Below are 27,436 nucleotides of genomic sequence, written 5' to 3' on the forward strand. Positions count from 1 at the left end.
GCGGCCTGGGGCGCCTCGCCGTTTTCCCTCGGTCGGCCCATCACATTAAATGCAGCTGTTTAGTACATGGGATGGGCCAAGGGCTTTAAATTAGGGGTGTGCACCGGACACTTTTCGTGTTTTGTGTTTTGGTTTTGGATCTGGATCTTTCTTCGTGTTTTGGATCTGGATTGGTTTTGCCAAAACCACCCTTCCGTGTTTTGGGTTCTGGGTTTTGTGTTTTGGATCTGGATTTTTTCTTAAAAAATAAAAAAAAAACGCTAAAATCACATAAATGGGCCTTTTTTTGTTCCTACGCTATTAATAACCCCAATAACATTAATTTCCACTCATTTCCACTCTATTCTGAACACCTCACACCTCACAATATTGTTTTTAGGCCAAAAGGTTGTACCGAGGAAGCTGGATGACTATGCTAAGCGACACAAGGGGGCGGCACAAACACGTGGCCCATCTAGGAGTGGCACTGCAGTGGCAGACAGGAAGCCAATCAGCGTTATGGTGCCCATTTGCATGTAGCACGAACCCGGGAGATCCGTGCTACATGCATCTGTGTGATTGGCACAGAGCAATGACAGGTCCGTGAGACCCGTCTGTGCTGCTGTGGTAAAAAAAAAAAAAAAAACCTGTGTAAAAAAAAGAAAAAAATGGCGTGCACCCCCCCAAAAAAGAGCAACCAGCCCCGGGCATTAGTAACCCAGTGCTGGGTGTGCTTAAATACAGGGGACAAACGACGTAGGGGTCCCCTGTACTTAAGCACAACCAGCACCGGGCTAGTCAGAACCAGCGCTGGTTGCCAAAATACGGGGGACAAACGACGTAGGGGTCCCCTGTATTCTGCGCAACCAGCTCTGGGCTCTGATCCGGTCCTGGTTCTGGAAATATAGGGGACAAAAAATGAGTAGGGTTCCCCTGTATGTTCCAGAACCAGCACTGGACTTTTTCTAGCGGGGGGCTGATGCCACAGCCAGGGGAGCCCTTTCACCGGGCCCCCCAGCCGCAGCATCAACCCTGACCGCTAGTCAGCCCAGGCCGGGGATCCCTGGAGAGCTGGGGACCCCCCCAATAAAGGGGTCACCCTCTCCAGGGCACCCCAGGCCCAGGCTGATAGCCCGGGGCTATCCCCGCCACCCCTGGTGGCGGTGGGTGGCGGGTTGATTGTGTGGTGTGGTGTAAATAAAGAATATCAAACATTGTCTTTACAAGTAGAACTGCAAGTCCCAGCTAGCCTGCCCCGCATGCTGGTACTTGGAGAACCACAAGTACCAGCATGCAGGGCATTAAGGGCCCACTAGTACCTGTAGTTCACCTGTAAAAAAAATGTTTAAAAAAACACAGGACACACACACCGTGACAGTATAAGTTTATTAAACATACATACACACACACACATGTACACATACTCACCTATGTAACCTGTAGCATCGGTCCACTTGTCCGGTAAAGTATCCCTAGGGGACCTGTGAAAAAAAACATACTCACCATCTCCTATGCGAGGTTCTGTCCTCTTCGTTCCAAAGTAGGCATCCCCGGACTTGGCAAAAAAAAAAAACGAAAACGCGATCCACGAACTTAGTACCGTTCTATAGAACGGTACTTCCCGAATGAGAGCTTAGCGGCGGGGTATCACCATGGAAACCCCGCTGCTAAGCGTTCATTGGCTGAGAGAGGTCATCTCCCGTCTCTCAGCCAATGAACGGCTCCCTCCATTGTAGTCAATGGTGGGAACCGCAGGGTAAACTTTAATAACCTTGCGGCTCCCAGCATTGACTACAATGGAGGGAGCCGTTCATTGGCTGAGAGAGACGGGAGATGGCCTCTCTCAGCCAATGAACGCTTAGCAGCGGGGTTTCCATGGTGATACCCCGCCGCTAAGCTCTCATTCGGGAAGTACCGTTCTATAGAACGGTACTAAGTTCGTGGATCGCGTTTTCGTTTTTTTTTTTTGCCAAGTCCGGGGATGCCTACTTTGGAACGAAGAGGACAGAACCTCGCATAGGAGATGGTGAGTATGTTTTTTTTCACAGGTCCCCTATGGATACTTTACCGGACAAGTGGACCGATGCTACAGGGTTACATAGGTGAGTATGTGTACATGTGTGTGTGTGTGTGTGTGTATGTATGTTTAATAAACTTATACTGTCACGGTGTGTGTGTCCTGTGTTTTTTTTAAACATTTTTTTACAGGTGAACTACAGGTACTAGTGGGCCCTTAATGCCCTGCATGCTGGTACTTGTGGTTCTCCAAGTACCAGCATGCGGGGCAGGCTTGCTGGGACTTGCAGTTCTACTTGTAAAGACAATGTTTGATATTCTTTATTTACACCACACCACACAATCAACCCGCCACCCACCGCCACCAGGGGTGGCGGGGATAGCCCGGGGCTATCAGCATGGGCCTGGGGAGCCCTGGAGAGGGTGACCCCTTTATTGGGGGGGTCCCCAGCTCTCCAGGGATCCCCGGCCTGGGCTGACTAGCGGTCAGGGCTGATGCTGCGGCTGGGGGGCCCGGTGAAAGGGCTCCCCTGGCTGTGGCATCAGCCCCCCGCTAGAAAAAGTCCAGTGCTGGTTCTGGAACATACAGGGGAACCCTACTCATTTTTTTCCCCTGTATTTCCAGAACCAGGACCAGATCAGAGCCCAGAGCTGGTTGCGCAGAATACGGGGGACCCCTACGTCGTTTGTCCCCCGTATTTTGGCAACCAGCTCTGGTTCTGACTAGCCCGGTGCTGGTTGTGTTTAAGTACAGGGGACCCCTATGTCGTTTGTCCCCTGTATTTAAGCACACCCAGCACTGGGTCACTAATGCCCGGGGCTGGTTGCTCTTTTTTTGGGGGGGGGGCACGCCATTTTTTTCTCTTTTTACACAGGTTTTTTTTTTTTTTTTTACCACAGCAGCACAGACGGGTCTCACGGACCCGTTAGTGCTCTGTGTCAATGACACAGATGCAAGTAGCACGGATCTCCTGGTCCGTGCGTGCATCTGTGTCATTGAAATACACAGCAGCACAGACGGGTCTCACTGACCCATCTGTGCTCTGTGTCACTGTCAATCACACAGATGCATGTAGCACGGATCTCACGAGTCCGTGCTACATGCAAATGAGCACCATAATGCTGATTGGCTGAGAGCCGTGACAGACGGCTCTGTCAGCCAATCAGCACTTTGCCCATTAAAGGCAAAGGCATTTTTTTTTAAATGGCCGCTCGAGGCAAAACCTCGAGATCCGACAGCAGATCTCGAGGTTTTGCCTCGGGAGAGGGATCCGGGGCAGACAGGGAGATCCGAGCTTGGGCTCAGATCGCCCCGGATCCCCGAAGTTCGGGTGGGTTCGGTTCTCAGGGAACCGAACCCGCTCATCCCTACTTTAAATCATAATAAAGTAAAATAAGGCAGATTCCAGTTTCCATATTGGTCACTGACAGTTTATATGAGGAAAGTTGTCAGTATTGGCGCTGTCCCCATGCATTCCGCTCTCTCACCTGTCACGTGCACAGCTGAAGTAACCTGCTGGTCTCCGCTGTCACAGGTGTAGTCTCCCGAGTCCGCCGGCTGCGTCTGTTTTATGATCAGTTCCACAGTTTTGCCCATCTGCCTCATCTCATACTTGTCGCTGGACCTGATCTGCACGGCCCCCTTCTTCCACTCCACCTGGGCGTTGGGCTTTGAGATTTGCGCTCGCACGGTGACCGTAGAACCCTCCTCGCAGTTCTGATTTTCAGGTTTCTGTTCGAAAACCACTGGGACAGCTGCACAAAGGCAAAGAGAGAGAGTCCGCACTGGAGGGCAAAATAAAAAGGGAACATTCACCCCGTCGTCCCCACCTGAGATGGGGAGAGAATGATTCGCCAACAAGGCTGGATGAAGGGTCTTGCTGTGAGAGGGGGGGGGGGAAGGGGATTTATATACAAAGTATTAATGCTTTACTGGTCCTTTAAGAAAATTAGTTTCTTGTTAAAAACAATTCTAGATTGTAAAGTTACCGTAACATCTAACTGCAGTTATGGCAAAAGCTTTTCTTGTGTCCTTTGCCCCTTTGTGATTCACTACCCTAAAAAAAATGGCATGGGCCTAATTCTGAGTCGGCTGTGAAGTGCCGACATATGCGGACTTCTGCAGCTTCCAGATTTACGGCATTATGCTAACATGACTAACAGTCCATCAGTGCGACTATCCCGCCGTCTTCATGCTTATAGCTGCTCCGCCATACCCGTAACCGTATCGGCACTTACGGCCACCCTGTACTAGGTTCAAAAGATCTCTCTGAAAAAGGTGCCCCATCTCACCCGCACACCTCAAGCGAGCACTGAAGTCTGGCTACACTCCCATGACACGCCAATGAGACCGATCTCGTCTGCGCAGTAGCCGCCTAGAAATGGTCAGAGTGATCCGGCCGTACACAGAGCACAACATCCACTACCGTATCCTCCGTTAAGGTGTGTATGCATGTGCAGTCTGCTATCACTTCCTGTGTCACATGCGCAGTCTGCTATCACTTCCCTGTGTCACATGCGCAGTCAGCTATCACTTCCTGTGTCACATGCGCAGTCTGCTATCACTTCCTGTGGCACATGCGCAGTCTGTTAACACTTCCTGTGGCACATGGGCAGTCTACTATCACTTCCTGTGTCACATGCGCAGTCTGCTATCACTTCCTGTGTCACATGCTATCACTTCCTGTGGCACATGCTATCACTTCCTGTGTCACATGCGCAGTCTGTTATCACTTCCTGTGGCACATGCGCAATCTGCTATCACTTCCTGTAGCACATGCGCAGTCTATCACTTCCCTGTGTCACATGCGCAGTCTGCTATCACTTCCCTGTGTCACATGCGCAGTCTGCTATCACTTCCCTGTGTCACATGCGCAGTCTGCTATCACTTCCCTGTGGCACATGCGCAGTCTGCTATCACTTCCTGTGGCACATGCGCAGTCTGCTATCACTTCCCTGTGGCACATGCGCAGTCTGCTATCACTTCCTGTGGCACATGCGCAGTCTGCTATCACTTCCCTGTGTCACATGCGCAGTCTGCTATCACTTCCCTGTGTCACATGCGCAGTCTGCTATCACTTCCCTGTGGCACATGCGCAGTCTGCTATCACTTCCTGAGTCACATGCGCAGTCTGCTATCACTTCCTGTGTCACATGCGCAGTATCACTTCCTGTGTCACATGCGCAGTGTTATCACTTCCTGTGGCACATGCGCAGTCTGCTATCACTTCCTGTGGCACATGCGCAGTCTGCTATCACTTCCTGAGTCACATGCGCAGTCTGCTATCACTTCCTGTGTCACATGCGCAGTATCACTTCCTGTGTCACATGCGCAGTATCACTTCCTGTGTCACATGCGCAGTCTGCTATCACTTCCTGTTTCACATGCGCAGTCTGCTATCCCTTCCTGTGACACATGCGCAGTCTGCTATCACTACCTGTGTCACATGCGCAGTCTGCTATCACTACCTGTGTCACATGCGCAGTCTGCTATCACTTCCCTGTGTCACATGCGCAGTCTGCTATCACTTCCCTGTGTCACATGCGCAGTCTGCTATCACTTCCTGAGTCACATGGGCAGTCTGCTATCACTTCCTGTGTCACATGCGCAGTCTGCTATCACTTCCTGTGTCACATGCTATCACTTCCTGTGGCACATGCTATCACTTCCTGTGTCACATGCGCAGTCTGTTATCACTTCCTGTGGCACATGCGCAATCTGCTATCACTTCCTGTAGCACATGCGCAGTCTATCACTTCCCTGTGTCACATGCGCAGTCTGCTATCACTTCCCTGTGTCACATGCGCAGTCTGCTATCACTTCCCTGTGGCACATGCGCAGTCTGCTATCACTTCCTGTGGCACATGCGCAGTCTGCTATCACTTCCCTGTGGCACATGCGCAGTCTGCTATCACTTCCTGTGGCACATGCGCAGTCTGCTATCACTTCCCTGTGTCACATGCGCAGTCTGCTATCCCTTCCTGTGTCACATGTGCAGTCTGCTATCCCTTCCTGTGGCACATGCGCAGTCTGCTATCACTTCCTGAGTCAAATGCGCAGTCTGCTATCACTTCCTGTGTCACATGCGCAGTATCACTTCCTGTGTCACATGCGCAGTGTTATCACTTCCTGTGGCACATGCGCAGTCTGCTATCACTTCCTGAGTCACATGCGCAGTCTGCTATCACTTCCTGTGTCATATGCGCAGTATCACTTCCTGTGTCACATGCGCAGTATCACTTCCTGTGTCACATGCGCAGTGTTATCACTTCCTGTGTCACATGCGCAGTCTGCTATCACTTCCTGTGTCACATGCACAGTCTGCTATCCCTTCCTGTGGCACATGCGCAGTCTGCTATCACTTCCTGTGACACATGCGCAGTCTGCTATCACTACCTGTGTCACATGCGCAGTCTGCTATCACTTCCCTGTGTCACATGCGCAGTCTGCTATCACTTCCCTGTGTCACATGCGCAGTCTGCTATCACTTCCTGAGTCACATGCGCAGTCTGCTATCACTTCCCTGTGTCACATGCGCAGTCTGCTATCACTTCCTGTGTCACATGCGCAGTCTGCTATCACTTCCTGAATCACATGCGCAGTCTGCTATCACTTCCTGTGTCACATGCGCAGTCTGCTATCCCTTCCTGTGTCACATGCGCAGTCTGCTATCACTTCCCTGTGTCACATGCGCAGTCTGCTATCACTTCCCTGTGTCACATGCGCAGTCTGCTATCACTTCCTGTGGCACATGCGCAGTCTGCTATCACTTCCCTGTGTCACATGCGCAGTCTGCTATCACTTCCCTGTGTCACATGCGCAGTCTGCTATCCCTTCCTGTGGCACATGCGCAGTCTGCTATCACTTCCTGTGGCACATGCGCAGTCTGCTATCACTTCCCTGTGTCACATGCGCAGTCTGCTATCCCTTCCTGTGTCACATGCGCAGTCTGCTATCACTTCCTGAGTCACATGCGCAGTCTGCTATCACTTCCTGTGTCACATGCGCAGTATCACTTCCTGTGTCACATGCGCAGTGTTATCACTTCCTGTGGCACATGCGCAGTCTGCTATCACTTCCTGTGTCACATGTGCAGTCTGCTATCACTTCCTGTGACACATGCGCAGTCTGCTATCACTTCCTGTGTCACATGCGCAGTCTGCTATCACTTCCCTGTGTCACATGCGCAGTCTGCTATCACTTCCCTGTGTCACATGCGCAGTCTGCTATCACTTCCTGAGTCACATGCGCAGTCTGCTATCACTTCCTGTGTCACATGCGCAGTCTGCTATCACTTCCCTGTGTCACATGTGCAGTCTGCTATCACTTCCCTGTGTCACATGCGCAGTCTGCTATCACTTCCTGTGTCACATGCGCAGTCTGCTATCACTTCCTGTGTCACATGCGCAGTCTGCTATCACTTCCTGTGTCACATGCGCAGTCAGCTATCACTTCCTGTGTCACATGCGCAGTCTGCTATCACTTCCTGTGGCACATGCGCAGTCTGCTATCACTTCCTGTGGCACATGCGCAGTCTGCTATCACTTCCTGAATCACATGCGCAGTCTGCTATCACTTCCTGTGTCACATGCGCAGTCTGTTATCACTTCCTGTGTCACATGCGCAGTCTGCTATCACTTCCTGAGTCACATGCGCAGTCTGCTATCACTTCCTGTGTCACATGCGCAGTCTGCTATCACTTCCCTGTGTCACATGTGCAGTCTGCTATCACTTCCCTGTGTCACATGCGCAGTCTGCTATCACTTCCTGTGTCACATGCGCAGTCTGCTATCACTTCCTGTGTCGCATGCGCAGTCTGTTATCACTTCCTGTGGCACATGCGCAGTCTGTTATCACTTCCTGTGTCACATGCGCAGTCTGCTATCACTTCCTGTGGCACATGCGCAGTCTGCTATCACTTCCCTGTGTCGCATGCGCAGTCTGTTATCACTTCCTGTGTCACATGCGCAGTCTGTTATCACTTCCTGTGTCACATGCGCAGTCTGTTATCACTTCCTGTGGCACATGTATATTAGGCACAGTCATTATTTACATATAATATCATTATTATTATTATCAACATTACTAGTATAGATGGATTTTCCCGCGGGACGCTGTGTACCTGTGACCGTTACTTTGGCCTTCGTTTCCTGGTTGCCGGTGTCGCAGATGTACACGCCGGAATCTCCAGGCGCCACGTGGTGGATCTGCAGAAGCTGAACGGTACCTTGGTCCAGGAAAGTGTGCTTGGGGCTGGGAGAGATCTGCTCTGCGCCTTTCCTCCAGACCAGGGGCACACCGGGCTGCGATAACTCGCACTGTAGTACGACTGTCGCATCTTCTTCCACCGACACATCTGTCAGTCCTCTGGTGAAGACCGGGAGCTGGGCTGCAATAATAAATAGAATTTCCTGCGATAAAGCTGAGACATTGCACTGTATCACTGTAGTAAGTAGCATTTGTCCTGTCTGTAGCAAATGATTTGTGCAAAGATTCTAAGTGAACCATGAAATCCTGGCATACAGTATCAACACTCACTTGTTGTTCATATCTAGATTTTTATTTTGCTGTAATATTATTATTATTTTTTATTTTTTACTTTCAATTGACAGAATAATCAGGAAAGTTGTGGAGAAGCCTTAGACGTTGTTTTATACTCTTTTACCTTTGACGGTGAGATTGGCCGTAGAGGTGTAGGGACCGACTCTAAACGTGACAGCTCCCGAGTCATCCAGCGTCACGCTGCTCAGCTTCAGCATGTGCACCTTCCCTCTCTCCTCCGAAATCTCATTCACCTCGTTGCTCTCCAGAGTGACCCCCTGCAGCTTCCATTCTACATCCTTGGCGTTCGCGTGGGAGACTTCGCACTTGAACAGGGCGTCTTCCCCAGCAAATACCGCCAGGTCTTTAAGACCGGCGACAATTGCGACATCCGGTTCTGAATTATAAGGAGAGCGATTGATTTTTTTTAGTTTTACATCCCGTTATCAGCGATCCAGCTAAGATCCATGGAACCTGTGTATTAATGACTTTACACATACAGTACTGCAATGACCCCCATACAACTCGATTTACATGGTTCCAGGGGACCGGTATGAAATACCCGACGCTGGAAGACTGGCAGTGAAGATCCCGACAGGTAAGTATTTTCACTATTCACTAACCTAGGGGTGCCTAACCCTAATCTCCCCCCCAAGTGCCTAACTCTATACCCCCCTGTAAGTGCCTAAACCTAACCCGCCCTTTCCCCGCAGCCTAAACCTAAGTCTCCCAGGAAAGTGCCTAACCCTAACCTCCCCCCAGGGGTGCCTAACCCTAAACCCCCCTTCCCCTAGATTAATCCAAACCCTCCCGGGGGGGGCTGCCTAACCCTAAGTCCCCCCCGGGAGCCCCTAACCTAACCCCTCCCCGCCCGGCTGTCCGCGCCCGGTTTACCTTCGATCGGTATGCTGGGCGTCGGATTCCCGGCATAGGTAAAATGACAGGCGTCGGGATTTCGACACCTGTCATTAGACCCTTGCCAGGATTAGACAGTTGGGATGCCGACGTTCGGCATTTAGAACGTCGGCATCCCGACTGCATACCGGTTCCAGGGTAATGTGACTTCATTTGAAAACACATATATCGATCAATAATGCATATACTGCTTTCATAGAACGCTGTCCATCTCCATTTTTGTGGTAAAGTAATAGACATAAAATATGAACTTCATAACGTTATAAGCCTCAGCAATAACTAATTTTAAACAAATGGATAGAAATACAAGTAATTAGTGAACCTATAATTAGCGTTATAGTAATTGGTGTCAGACTTGCAGGCGCGGAATTCCCTGATATAAATGACTTACGTCACTATGTAATTACCTGTCACAGTGAGCGTTGCTGAGGTTTTCTTGCTACGGGCGACACACACGTATTCTCCAGCATCTTCCAGCTCCAGGTTGTGTATAATCAGCTTGCGCACTGCGCCATCTTGCTGCATTTCATACTTGTGGTTGGCCTGTAGTTTCTCAGCTCCTCTCCTCCATTCTACGTTGGCCATCTTGGTGGAGACCTCACAGCGGAGACAAGCGCTTCCACCCTCCTCTGCTTCCACGTTGTGCAAATCTTGCACAAAATGGAGGACTGCAATGCAATAGTTGGAGACGCATTAGATAATTACTAAGCATACGTCGATGACCAACTTACATGGCTATCTTCACTATTAATAAAAGGGTGCAGTATACTCAATTTCAAAGGGTTTTTTTTTCTGATTTCAGTAAATGTTTAGTATAAATCCTCCAGAATAAGAACCATGAATCCCATGACAATATTAGGAGCTGTCATGCTAATTTCTATGATGAGATTACAGGATTCATTCGCAGCAGCCTCTAATGAACTTTCAGGCTGGGCGGTCTGTGCATTTGTGTTGGAGATTATGGGCCTGATTCAGACCCACTCGCGAGCGCTATGCGCTCGCAAGCGGGTCGATGGTGGCCCAGTGCGCATGCGCACGACGGAGCCGGCTCCGTCGTGCGCATACGCGAAACCCGGATAGCGACGGCCAAACCGTCGCTCCGGGTCTCGTACCAAAGTGGGCGTGCTGTCGATGTTGAGTGACAGCACGCCCCCTTTGGTGGGCGGGCCAGGGGAGTGGCTGCCCAAACAGAGGCGTTCCCATGTGAACGCCTCCGTTTGGGGACGGCCCCACTGACATCACGAGTGATGTCAGTGGGAGAGATTTTGGCTCTGTTAGAGCCGAAATCACTCTGGGGCTTGCGGCACCGAGACCCTACCACAAGGGTCTCGTCGCAAGCCCGATGGTCTTGCCCATCGCGACCATCTTTCTGGCCACTCGCTATAGCTGTGGGTGGTCACCCACAGCTATGCGAGTGTCCAGGAGGCCGCTCTAAAAAACAAGAAGGCCGGCCCTGAGCGTTCGGCTCTGAATCAGGGCCTGTAATCACTCCAACATGGTCCCACCATCGACATTTGCGGTAGCCTAGGGTCTACACTAGCTACTGTCTTCTAATCCAACTTTCTACCACACAATTGCTGTTCTACTGTCACTGGTGCAAAAGCCGACAAACATGAAACGAATGATCGGGAGCCACCAGCAATGTCACTCACCATTCACTTTGACGGTGGCGGTGGTCTGCTGGTCTCCTGTATCGCAGGTGTAATCCGCTGCGTCTTCCCCTTCAGCATCAAAGATGACAAGCTCGGCCACGGCACCCTCCTGTCTCGTTTCGTACTTGGCACAAGGGAACAACGCTACAGTCCCTTTCCTCCATTCCACCGGGACATTAGGCTTGGACGTCTCACAGCGCAGCGTCACCGTAACCCCGTCTTCTACTACTGTATTCTTCACCGGCTTCGTAAACACTATGGGTAGAGCTACAACACAACATGGCAGCCCGTGAGGAAACCAAATACGCATATTGTATACAAGCATTAATAAAATTTGGAATATCAATCAATATTTCTGTTTGTGAAAACAGTGACCGCTGGATAAAATCTTCCTGTGGTTGCCATTATTCACAACAGTCTACTCTACTTATATTATATTACACTTTTTGTAAAAACAATTCAGCGTGTAAAATGTGATCATTTAATGCCTTTATGCTAATTTACATATTATAAGTTATTATGCATTCTGCTATTAAATTCCGAAAAGCGGTTTATACCAAGCACCAATAGGAGGTACTGTGTCTGGTTGATTTCTGGTGAGGTAGAAGCAGGGTGAATTAGGTTTGGGGTTTTGGTTGAATCCCAGACACGTAGCTCCCTGGCTTCCCCACTTCCTCTCCTCTTACCTCACCTTCCTCACCATGAGATACTTCAACATCGTCATTGATAATCCCACAGATTCTCCTGCTTCTAAACTAGTCATCCCCTCTTCCTCCGTGAACCTTAATGTTCCTCCTCCACTTCTCACTTCTCTTGACCACCGTTGTGACTTTTCCAACTTCCCCCTTCCTTTCTCTGCCCGAAACCTCATCTCCTTCTCTCTCCCTCGTTCCACCACCCCTCTCGCCCAAGATGATCCTCAATCAGACTCTTTTTCCATATCCCTTGACCCTTTCCTGTCCACCATCTACACCCACTCCATCCCAATAAGGTTCTTTCCCTCTATAACTCCACCCTTACTTATTTTTCTCTGATGGCTACTCTCAATCTCTGACCCAACCCTAGAACTCTAGAATGACCGGCTTCCTTCAGAGATGTTTCCACACTGGAATAGCATTGAAGGAAATCTCATTCACTCTTTGACGTCCTTCACTTCAGCTTCACGCTTCCTCTTACAGCTCCACTCATTCTCACTCCAAAAATTCCTATGTCAAACCTCTCATCTCCTCCCAATACTCTAGCCTTGCCACATCTGTACCACCTTCAGTTCCCTCCTCTGCCCGCTCTTGTTCCCTTACGGCCCTTGAATTTGCTACTTACTTTTCCTCTAAAATCTCTTCTACCCAGGGCTATTTTTCAGGCGGGATGGACCAGAACGCCGTTCCTGAAGTTCTTTTGAAAAATAAAGTCATCAGGAAAGGCGATCCGGTACCTGCCTGCCAGCCTTGAGTATCGAGATTCGGTTGGCAGTGGTGTGGATTAGCGCGGGGCTGCGAGCCACTCGCAGCTCGCGGACCGGCTGCCAATCAGGAGTTGCCGCTGCGGCCGGTACGCACCTAAATAGACACGGTGATAAAAGTATAATGGTAGCTGCAATACTCTGGATAAGTGCACAGATGATTTACTCATTTCTAACATTGTAACTGATTTTGTTCCTGTTGCTGGAACTAATTATAAGAATCAGAAATTCTACCTCCAGCCCTGCCTTTACATCTCCAGCCATCCGAGAACCCTTACTCTACCCACTGACACTCCCCCCCCACCTACAGACCTATTATATGTTGGTTAGATGTGTCTATAATGGAGCAGTCATCTTAGACACTATGGGCTCAATTCAATTCAATGCAAATTGAATAGCACCGGGAATGAGCTCCCGAAGCTATACAATCCAGAGCGCTGCTAAGCCTGACTAAGGAAGCGCAGAAATCCGACAAAAGTACAGGCGCGATGCTGTTTTCTGCCCTGAGCGCGGCGAAAACAGTACCGTGCCGGGAAGTTTAGTCGGAGAATGCTTGTGCTCACGACTAAACACCCTGTTTAAGGCGCGAGGGGCAGGAGAACGTGCATTGCCCAACATCACAGCGCGCAGAATTGAATAGCTGTAGCAAGGGGGAAGTGGGGCTGGATGCTGGAAGCGCCCAGGCTGTAGCAGGGGGGAGGTGGGGCTGGATGCTGCAAGCGCCCAGGCTATAGCAGGGGGAGGTGGGGCTGGATGCTGGAAGCGCCCAGGCTATAGCAGGGGGGAGGTGTGGCTGGATGCTGAAAGCGCCCAGGCTGTAGCAGGGGGGAGGTGGGGCTGGATGCTGGAAGCGCCCAGGCTATAGCAGGGGGGAGGTGAAGCTGGATGCTGGAAGCGCCCAGGCTGTAGCAGGGGGGAGGTGGGGCTGGATGCTGGAAGCGCCAAGGCTGTAGCAGGGGCTGGATGCTGGAAGCGCCAAGGCTGTAGCAGGGGGGAGGTGGGGCTGGATGCAGGAAGCGCCCAGGCTGTAGCAGGGGGGAGGTGGGGCTGGATGCTGTAAGCACCCAGGCTGTAGCAGCGGGGAGGTGGGTCTGGATGCTGTAAGCGCTCAGGCTGTAGCAGCGGGGAGGTGGGTCTGGATGCTGTAAGCGCCCAAGCTGTAGCAGGGGGGAGGTGGGGCTGGATGCTGGAAGCGCCCAGGCTGTAGCAGGGGGGAGGTGGGGCTGGATGCTGGAAGCTCCCAGGCTGTAGCAGGGGGGAGGTGGGGCAGGATGCTGGAAGCGCCCAGGCTGTAGCAGCGGGGAGGTGGGGCTGGATGCTGGAAGCGCCCAGGCTGTAGCAGCGGGGAGGTGGGGCTGGATGCTGGAAGCGCCCAGGCTGTAGCAGCGGGGAGGTGGGGCTGGATGCTGGAAGCGCCCAGGCTGTAGCAGCGGGGAGGTGGGGCTGGATGCTGGAAGCGCCCAGGCTGTAGCAGGGGGGAGGTGGGGCTGGATGCTGGAAGCGCCCAGGCTGTAGCAGGGTGGAGATGGGGCTGGATGATGGAAGCACCCAGGTTGCTGCAGGGGGGAGGTGGAGGAGGCTGGAAGAGCCTAAGCTGCTTCAGGGAGGTGGAGGAGGCAGGAATAGGAAGCGCCCAGATACACAGAGACCACGTGACACAGAGGAGCCAAGCTCCGCCCCCTCCTCTCCAGGGACAGCAGTGCCAGTCAGACAGTGTCAGGGAGGAGTTACTGCTTTCCTTCCCCTGCACACAGCTGCTGCTCTCTGTCACAGTAAGTGAGAGCCTGGCTGATGGCTGCCTTATCTCTCCTTCCAGGAAATGTCTGCAGGTAACAAAGGAGAATAAAAAATTATGTGTTACCCAAACCCTCCCTCCACGTGTTCCTCTATGTGTATAATATGTAAATGTATGTATGTATGTATACTATGTATGTGTATAGGGGATAGGTGCGGGATGTCAGTGCACGGGATCCCGGCGGACAAAATCCCAACGCCGGCATCCCAACAGGGTCAGGATATTAACACTTGTTGGTAGGTATCCTAATCCTTCCCTTCTTCTTACCCTAACACTCCATCCCCGATGCCTAAACCTAACATCGGCCCCAGTGCCTAAATCTAACCTCCCCCTAATTTTAACCTCCCCCCCAGTGCATAAACCTAACCTCCCCCCAGTGCCTAAACCTAACATCCCCCTAAACCTAACCCTCCCCCACAGTGCCTAAACCTAACCTCCCCCCCTGTGCCTAAACCTAACCTCCCCCTAAACCTAACCCTCCCCCCCAGTGCCTAAACCTAACCTCCCCCCCAGTGCCTAAACCTAACCTCCCCCTAAACCTAACCTCCCCCCCAGTGCCTAAACCTAACCTCCCCCTAAACCTAACCCTCCCCCCCAGTGCCTAAACCTGACTTCCCCCTAAACCTAACCCTCCCCCCAAGTGCCTAAACCTAACCTCCCCCCAGTGCCTAAACCTAACCTCCCACCAGTGCCTAAACCTAACCCTCCCCCCCAGTGCCTAAACCTAACCTCCCCCTAAACCTAACCTCCCCCCAGTGCCTAAACCTAACCTCCCCCCAGTGCCTAAACCTAACCTCCCCTAAACCTAACCTCCCCCCAGTGCCTAAACCTAACCTCCCCCCAGTGCCTAAACCTAACCTCCACCTAAACCTATCATCCCACCAGTGCCTAAACCTAACCTCCCCCCAGTGCCTAAACCTAACCTCCCCCCAGTGCCTAAACCTAACCTCCACCTAAACCTATCATCCCACCAGTGCCTAAACCTAACCTCCCCCCAGTGCCTAAACCTAACCTCCCCCCCAGTGCCTAAACCTAACCTCCCCCTAAACCTAACCCTCCCCCCAGTGCCTAAACCTAACCTCCCCCCCAGTGCCTAAACCTAACCTCCCCCTAAACCTAACCTCTCCCCAGTACCTAAACCTAACCTCCCCCCCAGTGCCTAAACCTAACCTCCCCCTAAACCTAACCCTCCCCCCAGTGCCTAAACCTGACTTCCCCCTAAACCTAACCCTCCCCCCAAGTGCCTAAACCTAACCTCCCCTCAGTGCCTAAACCTAACCTCCCCCTAAACCTAACCTCCCCCAGTGCCTAAACCTAACCTCCCCCTAAACCTAACCTCCCCCCAGTGCCTAAACCTAACCTCCCCCCCAGTGCCTAAACCTAACCTCCACCTAAACCTATCCTCCCACCAGTGCCTAAACCTAACCTCCCCCCAGTGCCTAAACCTAACCTCCCACCAGTGCCTAAACCTAACCCTCCCCCCCAGTGCCTAAACCTAACCTCCCCCTAAACCTAACCTCCCCCCAGTGCCTAAACCTAACCTCTCCCTAAACCTAACCTCCCCCCAGTGCCTAAACCTAACTTCCCCCCAGTGCCTTAACCTAACCTCCCCCCAGTGCCTAAACCTAACCTCCCCCCCAGTGCCTAAACCTAACCTCCCCCCCAGTGCCTAAACCTAACCTCCACCTAAACCTATCATCCCACCAGTGCCTAAACCTAACCTCCCCCCAGTGCCTAAACCTAACCTCCCCCTAAACCTAACCCTCCCCCCAGTGCCTAACCCCTATCCCTAACCCTACCCCCAACTTACCTTTGGGATGTCGGCGGTCGGATTATGGTGCCAGGATTCTGACAGGCGCCGGTATTCTAAGCATGCGGCATCCCCTGTGCCGGGATACTGAACGTATCCCTCTGTATAGTACTATGTACAAGTGTGTATGTGTAGTCTAGGTATATGCATGTATGCTCTGTATGTGTATACTATGTATGTGTACACTAGGTATATGCATGTATGCTCTGTATGTGTATACTATGTATATGTACACTATGTATATGCATGTATGCTCTGTATGTGTATATACTATGTATATGCATGTATGCTCTGTATGTGTATACTATGTATGTGTACACTATGAATATGCATGTATGCTCTGTATGTGTATACTATGTATGTGTATACTATGTATATGTACACTATGTATATGCATGTATGCTCTGTATGTGTATACTATGTATGTGTACACTATGTGTATGCATATATGCTCTGTATGTGTAATACTATGTCTGTGTACACTATGTATATGCATGTATGCTCTGTATGTGCATACTATATATATGTACACTAGGTATATGCATGTATGCTCTGTATGTGTATACTATATATATGTACACTATGTATATGCATGTATGCTCTGTATGTGTACACTATGTATATGCATGTATGCTCTGTATGTGTATACTATGTATGTGTACACTATATATATGCATGTATGCTCTGTATGTGTATACTATGTATGTGTACACTATGTATATGCATGTATGCTCTGTATGTGTACACAATGTATATGCATGTATGCTCTGTATGTGTAATACTATGTCTGTGTACACTAGGTATATGCATGTATGCTCTGTATGTGTATACTATGTATATGTACACTATGTATATGCATGTATGCTCTGTATGTGTATACTATATATATGCATGTATGCTCTGTATGTGTATACTATGTATGTGTACACTATATATATGCATGTATGCTCTGTATGTGTATACTATGTATGTGTACACTAGGTATATGCATGTATGCTCTGTATGTGCATACTATGTATATGTACACTATGTATATGCATGTATGCTCTGTATGTGTATACTATGTATGTGTATACTATATATATACATGTATGCTCTGTATGTGTATACTATGTATGTGTACACTATGTATATGAATGTATGCTCTGTATGTGTACACTATGTATATGCATGTATGCTCTGTATGTGTATACTATGTATATGTACACTATATATATGCATGTATGCTCTGTATGTGTATACTATGTATGTGTACACTAGGTATATGCATGTATGCTCTGTATGTGTATACTATGTATGTGTACACTATGTATATGCATGTATGCTCTGTATGTGTACACTATGTATATGCATGTATGCTCTGTATGTGTAATACTATGTCTGTGTACACTATGTATATGCATGTATGCTCTGTATGTGTATACTATATATATGTACACTAGGTATATGCATGTATGCTCTGTATGTGTATACTATGTATATGCATGTATGCTCTGTATGTGTATACTATGTATATGTACACTAGGTATATGCATGCATGCTCTGTATGTGTATACTATGTATATGTACACTATGTATATGCATGTATGCTCTGTATGTGTATACTATGTATATGTATATGCATGCTCTGTATGTGTATACTATGTATATGTACACTATGTATATGCATGTATGCTCTGTATGTGTATACTATGTATATGTACATTATGTATTGTATATGCATGTATGCTCTGTATGTGTATACTATGTATATGTACACTAGGGATATGCATGTATGCTCTGTATGTGTATACTATGTATATGTACACTATGTATATGCATGTATGCTCTGTATGTGTATACTATGTATATGTACACTAGGTATATGCATGTATGCTCTGTATGTGTATACTATGTATATGTACACTATGTATATGCAATGCATGTATGCTCTGTATGTGTATACTATGTATATGTACACTAGGTATATGCATGTATGCTCTGTATGTGTATACTATGTATATGTACACTAGGGATATGCATGTATGCTCTGTATGTGTATACTATGTATATGTACACTATGTATATGCATGTATGCTCTGTATGTGTATATACTATATATATGTACACTAGGTATATGCATGTATGCTCTGTATGTGTATACTATGTATATGTACACTATGTATGCTCTGTATGTGTAATACTATGTCTGTGTACACTATGTATGCTCTGTATGTGTATACTATATATATGTACACTAGGTATATGCATGTATGCTCTGTATGTGTATACTATGTATATGTATATGTATGCTCTGTATGTGTATACTATGTATATGTACACTAGGTATATGCATGCATGCTCTGTATGTGTATACTATGTATATGTATATGCATGCTCTGTATGTGTATACTATGTATATGTACACTAGGTATATGCATGTATGCTCTGTATGTGTATACTATGTATATGTACACTATGTATATGCATGTATGCTCTGTATGTGTATACTATGTATATGTACACTAGGTATAGGTAATTTTTACTATATCAAAATAAGTACCGTGTGTGTATATAGGAAGGCGGCACTAGCAGACTTGGAGTCCACAAAGTCCCAGCCGCAACATGCTGCTACTGCCGGTAAGCGTCTCCCCTGTTCCCCGGTAGTACTTGTAAAGTGCTTCTTCTATTAATTGTTTATAGTACACAGATAACTGAAGAAGAACTTACAAGTGCTGCCGGGGAACAGAGGAGAGACGCTTCCCGGCAGTAGCAGCAGCAGCCGCGGCGAGAACAGTGCATCCGGACCCGGAAGCCTGAGGAGGGAGCGACGGAGAGCCGGTAAGTGCATCCCGCTGCAACACAAGCTGCCGCCTAAACGGCCATCTGTGAGCGCTTCCGGGGGCTGAACGCCGTCTGGAGATGGCGCACATTTAAATCTAAGATTTTCACTGTTTGATGAATACAGTAATTCGACATCCACATATTACTATATAATAGTAATTACAGTATAATATTACTATATGGGGAGTGTGGAAATTAACGGTGACTGACTTACCAGGGAGATATAAGTCATATCACCTGCGTTAAGTTCTCTAATGAATACAAGACATACATAAATATGTTAAAAAAAAAAGACCCCTATAGGTTCCGTCATCACAATGTAGGGAATAAATGTAGGGAATAAATGTAGGGAATAAATTAATGTTTCCTTATATATAGAAGATACTAATGGTCCTTTGTGTAATGCTACTTATACAGCTGGTAGTTTGATTAGACAATGTTTAATTAAACTGTCTTAAAATTTGATACGTTTCATCCAGCAGGATAATTGGATTTGCGGTTAGCCGCTTATGACACAGTGGTCTGGTGGTTGGTTCTCCAGGAGGGGGGAAGGGGCGTTTGTAACCAAATCACACTGGAATGTAACCAATGCGGCTGCAATGATACAATCACTTCCGTGCAGCTTGGTCCTCACTATGTGGGGCAGATCCAACAGCTCATTTTCCAGGTCAAACCCCCACAACATGTGTGATCAGTGTACGGGATGGGTCTGTCTCAGGCCAGAGACCGGCTAGGGACACCCATGCTGATTAGTCTGTGCCAGGTCTAGCTGCAGATGGATTTGGATTTACCTTTCACCGTTAGGTATGCTTTAGTCTCCTGGTCCCCAGTATCACAGCTGTACTCTCCCGTGTCCTCCAGCTTCAGGTCGTGTATCAACAGTTCCGCCACGCGCTCTCTCTGCCGCATTTCGTACTTGCCGCCACGTTGCAGCCCCAATCCGGCTTTTCTCCATTCTAACGCAGCGCCGGCCTTGGAGGTTTCACATTGCAGAGTCACAGTGTCCGCCTCCCGGGCCTCGGTGTTCTGCAGCGGCCGTGTGAAGGTGACGGGCAAAGCTAGAGAAATCATATAGGATAGTTATACATAACCATGTTACTGCTTACTGTAGGTCTATGTTGGGGAAGCCACAGTTTCTCAAAAGGGCCCCACATTAACCACTCAGCGCACACTGAAATGAACTTTAAAAAAAAAATGGGGAAGCACAGAATTTGCAAGTCCTACAATCGGCACATATTAATCCAGCATTAATACACAACAGTCCCCAGACCTGATGCATTTCGCCAAAAACATTTCAGACAGCAAATACTCTCTACAAAGTCAGCGCTCCAGACAGAAGCGTCTTAGGGCCTGATTTAGAGGCACTCGCTATTTGCGTGCACTTGCTCTGAATCAGGGCGGATTTAAAAAAAAAAAAAAAAATCCGCCTCCAGGCCGCTCGCATAGCTGTAGGTGACCACCCACTGCTTGTGCAGGCTGCCTGGCGATGGTCGCAATTATCGCGACCATCGGGCTTGCGACGAGACCCTTGTGGTAGGGTCTTGTCCACCGCAAGCCCCTATTAGAGCAGGAAGTTCACTACTGACATCACGTGTGATGTCAGTAGGGCCGCCCACAAACGGCAGGTGTTCCTTCGGGAACGCCTCCGTTTGAGCAGCCACCCCCCCCAACCCGCCTACAAAACGGGGCGAGCTGTCGATCAACATCGACAGCCGCCCCGTTTTGCTGCGAGCCCCGAGCAAGTGAAGTTCTCACTCGCTCCGGGGCTCGCGCACTATGCGCTCGCGAGCGGGTCTGAATCAGGCCCTTAGTTTTGTCAAAGGGTTGTGGAGTCTTAATTTATTATCATTTTACTGGTGATACTTTTAAACCACCAATTTTATCATCGGAATCATCTTGGGGACATACTGTATGCTACTATATTATTTATGAATAAGTCAATATGTCACCAGCTAGAAAACACATTATTTTACTGTAGCGTCTATAATTTATATTCAAGATAGGATAATAGCAATATTCCATAGGCTCAGCCACAGGTTTTTCTTTTTTAAAGAGTCGCAAATTGAGCGCTTCACACAATTTATTCTTTTAAGAAAAGCCGCTTAATAAAGTAAACCTACTACTACTATCTCTAAACGTTACTACTACTATCTCTGAGCGTTACTACTACTATCTCTGAGCGTTACTACTACTATCTCTGAGCGTTACTACTATCTCTGAGTGTTACTACTATCTCTGAGCGTTACTACTACTATCTCTGAGCGTTACTACTACTATATCTGAGCGTTACTACTATCTCTGAGTGTTACTACTATCTCTGAGCGTTACTACTACTATCTCTAAACGTTACTACTACTATCTCTGAGCGTTACTACTACTATCTCTGAGCATTACTACTACTATCTCTGAGCGTTACTACTATCTCTGAGTGTTACTACTATCTCTGAGCGTTACTACTACTATCTCTAAACGTTACTACTACTATCTCTGAGCGTTACTACTACTATCTCTGAGCATTACTACTACTATCTCTGAGCGTTACTACTATCTCTGAGCGTTACTACTACTATCTCTGAGCGTTACTACTACTATCTCTGAGCGTTACTATTACTATCTCTGAGCGTTACTACTATCTCTGAGCGTTACTACTACTATCTCTGAGCGTTACTACTACTATCTCTGAGCGTTACTACTACTATCTCTGAGCGTTACTACTACTATCTCTGAGCTTACTACTACTATCTCTGAGCGTTACTACTACTATCTCTGAGCATTACTACTACTATCTCTGAGCGTTACTACTACTATCTCTGAACGTTACTACTACTATCTCTGAGCTTACTACTACTATCTCTGAGCGTTACTACTACTATCTCTGAGCGTTACTACTACTATCTCTGAGCGTTACTACTACTATCTCTAAACGTTACTACTACTATCTGAGCGTTACTACTACTATCTCTGAGCGTTACTACTACTATCTCTGAGCGTTACTACTACTATCTCTAAACGTTACTACTACTATCTCTGAGCATTACTACTACTATCTCTAAACGTTACTACTACTATCTCTGAGCGTTACTACTATCTCTGAGCGTTACTACTACTATCTCTGAGCGTTACTACTACTATCTCTGAGCGTTACTACTACTATCTCTGAGCATTACTACTACTATCTCTGAGCATTACTACTACTATCTCTGAGCGTTACTATTACTATCTCTGAGCGTTACTACTACTATCTCTGAGTGTTACTACTATCTCTGAGCGTTACTACTACTATCTCTAAACGTTACTACTACTATCTCTGAGCGTTACTACTACTATCTCTGAGCGTTACTACTACTATCTCTGAGCTTACTACTACTATCTCTGAGCGTTACTACTACTATCTCTGAGCATTACTACTACTATCTCTGAGCGTTACTACTACTATCTCTGAGCGTTACTACTACTATCTCTGAGCTTACTACTACTATCTCTGAGCGTTACTACTACTATCTCTGAGCGTTACTACTACTATCTCTAAACGTTACTACTACTATCTGAGCGTTACTACTACTATCTCTGAGCGTTACTACTACTATCTCTGAGCGTTACTACTACTATCTCTGAGCGTTACTATTACTATCTCTAAACGTTACTACTACTATCTCTGAGCGTTACTACTACTATCTCTGAGCGTTACTACTACTATCTCTGAGCGTTACTACTACTATCTCTGAGCGTTACTACTACTATCTCTAAACGTTACTACTACTATCTCTGAGCGTTACTACTATCTCTGAGCGTTACTACTACTATCTCTGAGCGTTACTACTACTATCTCTGAGCGTTACTACTACTATCTCTAAACGTTACTACTACTATCTCTGAGCGTTACTACTACTATCTCTGAGCGTTACTACTACTATCTCTGAGCTTACTACTACTATCTCTGAGCATTACTACTACTATGTCTGAGCTTACTACTACTATCTCTGAACGTTACTACTACTATCTCTGAGCTTACTACTACTATCTCTGAGCGTTACTACTACTATCTCTGAGCGTTACTACTACTATCTCTGAGCGTTACTACTACTATCTCTAAACGTTACTACTACTATCTGAGCGTTACTACTACTATCTCTGAGCGTTACTACTACTATCTCTGAGCGTTACTACTACTAGCTCTAAACGTTACTACTACTATCTCTGAGCATTACTACTACTATCTCTAAACGTTACTACTACTATCTCTGAGCGTTACTACTATCTCTGAGCGTTACTACTACTATCTCTGAGCGTTACTACTACTATCTCTGAGCATTACTACTACTATCTCTGAGCATTACTACTACTATCTCTGAGCGTTACTATTACTATCTCTGAGCGTTACTACTACTATCTCTAAACGTTACTACTACTATCTCTGAGCGTTACTACTACTATCTCTGAGCTTACTACTACTATCTCTGAGCGTTACTACTACTATCTCTGAGCTTACTACTACTATCTCTGAGCGTTACTACTACTATCTCTGAGCGTTACTACTACTATCTCTGAGCGTTACTACTACTATCTCTGAGCTTACTACTACTATCTCTGAGCGTTACTACTACTATCTCTGAGCTTACTACTACTATCTCTGAGCGTTACTACTACTATCTCTGAGCTTACTACTACTATCTCTGAGCGTTACTACTACTATCTCTGAGCGTTACTATTACTATCTCTAAACGTTACTACTACTATCTCTGAGCGTTACTACTACTATCTCTGAGCGTTACTACTACTATCTCTGAGCGTTACTACTACTATCTCTGAGCTTACTACTACTATCTCTGAGCGTTACTACTACTATCTCTGAGCGTTACTTTTACTATCTCTAAACGTTACTACTACTATCTCTGAGCGTTACTACTACTATCTCTGAGCGTTACTACTACTATCTCTGAGCGTTACTACTACTATCTCTGAGCGTTACTACTACTATCTCTGAGCGTTACTACTACTATCTCTAAACGTTACTACTACTATCTCTGAGCGTTACTACTATCTCTGAGCATTACTACTACTATCTCTGAGCGTTACTACTACTATCTCTGAGCGTTACTACTACTATCTCTAAACGTTACTACTACTATCTCTGAGCGTTACTACTACTATCTCTGAGTGTTACTACTATCTCTGAGCGTTACTACTACTATCTCTGAGCGTTACTACTACTATCTCTAAACGTTACTACTACTATCTCTGAGCGTTACTACTACTATCTCTGAGCGTTACTACTACTATCTCTGAGCTTACTACTACTATCTCTGAGCGTTACTACTACTATGTCTGAGCTTACTACTACTATCTCTGAACGTTACTACTACTATCTCTGAGCTTACTACTACTATCTCTGAGCGTTACTACTACTATCTCTGAGCGTTACTACTTCTATCTCTAAACGTTACTACTACTATCTGAGCGTTACTACTACTATCTCTGAGCGTTACTACTACTATCTCTGAGCGTTACTACTACTATCTCTAAACGTTACTACTACTATCTCTGAGCATTACTACTACTATCTCTAAACGTTACTACTACTATCTCTGAGCGTTACTACTATCTCTGAGCGTTACTACTACTATCTCTGAGCGTTACTCCTACTATCTCTGAGCATTACTACTACTATCTCTGAGCGTTACTATTACTATCTCTGAGCGTTACTACTACTATCTCTAAACGTTACTACTACTATCTCTGAGCGTTACTACTACTATCTCTGAGCGTTACTACTACTATCTCTGAGCTTACTACTACTATCTCTGAGCGTTACTACTACTATCTCTGAGCTTACTACTACTATCTCTGAGCGTTACTACTACTATCTCTGAGCTTACTACTACTATCTCTGAGCGTTACTACTACTATCTCTGAGCTTACTACTACTATCTCTGAGCGTTACTACTACTATCTCTGAGCGTTACTACTACTATCTCTAAACGTTACTACTACTATCTGAGCGTTACTACTACTATCTCTGAGCGTTACTACTACTATCTCTGAGCGTTACTACTACTATCTCTAAACGTTACTACTACTATCTCTGAGCGTTACTATTACTATCTCTAAACGTTACTACTACTATCTCTGAGCGTTACTACTACTATCTCTAAACGTTACTACTACTATCTCTGAGCGTTACTATTACTATCTCTAAACGTTACTACTACTATCTCTGAGCGTTACTACTACTATCTCTGAGCGTTACTACTACTATCTCTGAGCGTTACTACTACTATCTCTGAGCGTTACTACTACTATCTCTAAACGTTACTACTACTATCTCTGAGCGTTACTACTATCTCTGAGCGTTACTACTACTATCTCTGAGCGTTACTACTACTATCTCTGAGCGTTACTACTACTATCTCTAAACGTTACTACTACTATCTCTGAGCGTTACTACTGCACTCTGCGTTACAGAGTGAAAAGTGATAAGAAAGTGATAAGGTGCCAGCCAATCAGCTCCCAACTGTCATTTTTCAAACACAGCCTGTGAGATGACAGTTGGGAGCTGATTGGCTGGCACCTTATTACTTTCTTATCACTTTTCACTCTGTCTCTTATCACTGCTTAGTACATAGACCCCCCAAGCTTTAATACATATGCCCCTTAATCTCCAACACTCGGCATATACAGTATACATGGTAACATTGCGAATCGCTGTGATACTATGAGGGAACGTAACCTGGTGCTCGTGTGTCAGGGGGAAATGAAGGTCTCACACGTCTTTGTATTATGATTTTTTATTTACATTAACCTTCTCAAAAGACAACAATTGTAATAATAAAACACATTGTTATCAATGAAATCTGTAATCAAGCTACAATTACATGCGTAAATCACATGTAACTGGCCTTATTGAAAAAAGCAACAATAGTCAATTGTTATCCATAATATATCACAGTGAATTAGGAAGTGTGTGTTTGCTCTGACTAATATTGTTTGACGCTCATTTCATAAATGTTGGTTTCATTATTCCAGCTCACAAGTAGATAGGCTGGAAACCACTTTAACATAGAAAAATAAACCTATCACAACAAAAAATAAACTGAAAATCACGTTATTTTCACCTAGACGGTAGGATTTATTTATAGGAGTGGAGTTTCCATTTAAGTACCCAAGGAGGAAGCAGGATTTTTACCTTGTACTTGAAGGTGGCCGGTTGTCCTGGCCTCTCCGCAGACACAGGTGTAGTCTCCGCCATCCGCTACGCCGACATCCAGGATGATGAGCATAACGGTAGTTCCTTCCTGTTGCGGGAAGAGCTTGTCACTAGGCCGAAGGATCTCGTCTCCTTTGCGCCACACCACGGGCGCGTCTGGCTTGTTCACCTCGCATTGCAGCGTGGCCTTTTCACCTTCCGTGACTTTAACAGTTTTCAGTTCCTCTTTAAATGACAAAGGGAGGGCTGGAAGGGTCACAAAATCATGGTTTCCATGTGTTAATGAAGGGCGACTGAGCAGGAAATGTACATGGTCACGTGTGAAGCATGAAGGCGACACGGAACGTTCCCCTGGATCTGGTAAATAACAAATTTCTAACAAATTCTGGAGCATGTACACCCTACAGGATCACTACTAGCTAATGCATCTCTCGCGTATGCCCCAATGTCCTTAGAGGGTGATGATATACTGTAGGGCGGAAAAAGACATTTTTATAACTGTTCAGCAAAATACGTATTCACGCCATTCCAGCCAAATATAGGCCTGAAATGTTCCGAGTCCTGTCACAACTCCAGCGCACAACAGAATGAATAGTCACCATACCAGCTGTAGTCATAGACTATAAATTCCATAAAATGCGAATTGCAGAATGGCGCTGCACATAAATTTTAAGCAAAAGTAACATCGAAGACTGTTTCACCGGAATTTAACACGCCTGCAAACCGACCTGTTCCATTGCAAAATTTGATACATCTTCCTCGATACATTTACAGTATTTGAAGAACAATTGTCATTCCCGATCTCAAACCAAGAGTGATGAGTTTATAGAAAAAAAAAACCATCATTACCATTCACTGACAGCTCCACCGTCGTCGCTGTATTGCCACACCTACACGTATACCGCCCGGCGTCCTTTACATTAACATTACAGATGATGAGTTGGGCGGCTGGTCCATCCTGTTCGATGCTGATCCTGTCTCCGGGACTCAGCTGGTCATCTCCTCTCGCCCACTCCACCGAGAGGTTGGGCTTGTTGAGCTGGCAGCGCAGAAACGCGGTCTCCCCTTCCGTAACTTCCAGACTTTTCAGCTGCTCTTTAAAGGTAACCGGCAGAGCTGGAAATTGGATGCAGCGTTTGGACAGAGAAGAAACATATTGCCAAAAGTTTTGTTACCAAAATATTCTAGCTTCTATCCCCAATTTTATCATTTTGTTTTTGCCATGTTGTTTTTCCATTCCTC

The 27,436-nt window shown here is 46.9% G+C and overlaps 1 protein-coding gene across 27 annotated transcripts in view; it reads right to left on the reverse strand.

Annotated features, from left to right (window-relative positions):
- The window catches only part of OBSCN (obscurin, cytoskeletal calmodulin and titin-interacting RhoGEF), a 646,947-nt gene that overhangs the window by 400,046 nt on the left and 219,465 nt on the right, over positions 1-27,436 (reverse strand). For 22 of the 27 annotated variants that reach the window (XM_088467488.1, XM_088467486.1, XM_088467498.1 and 19 more), the window contains 8 exons: positions 27,044-27,310; positions 26,174-26,440; positions 19,782-20,048; positions 11,104-11,370; positions 9,859-10,119; positions 8,661-8,933; positions 8,118-8,384; positions 3,484-3,750 (listed from right to left, as the gene is read on the reverse strand). In XM_088467488.1, the coding sequence (XP_088323614.1) occupies positions 3,484-3,750; positions 8,118-8,384; positions 8,661-8,933; positions 9,859-10,119; positions 11,104-11,370; positions 19,782-20,048; positions 26,174-26,440; positions 27,044-27,310 (2,136 nt within the window). The remainder of the gene's footprint in view (positions 1-3,483; positions 3,751-8,117; positions 8,385-8,660; positions 8,934-9,858; positions 10,120-11,103; positions 11,371-19,781; positions 20,049-26,173; positions 26,441-27,043; positions 27,311-27,436) is intronic. The other 5 variants (XM_088467499.1, XM_088467496.1, XM_088467491.1 and 2 more) reach the window with 1 other exon arrangement.

The sequence above is a fragment of the Taudactylus pleione genome, unplaced genomic scaffold (genome assembly GCF_031769625.1).
Source record: "Taudactylus pleione unplaced genomic scaffold, aTauple2 ptg000071l, whole genome shotgun sequence".
NCBI classification, from domain to species: Eukaryota; Metazoa; Chordata; class Amphibia; order Anura; family Myobatrachidae; genus Taudactylus; species Taudactylus pleione.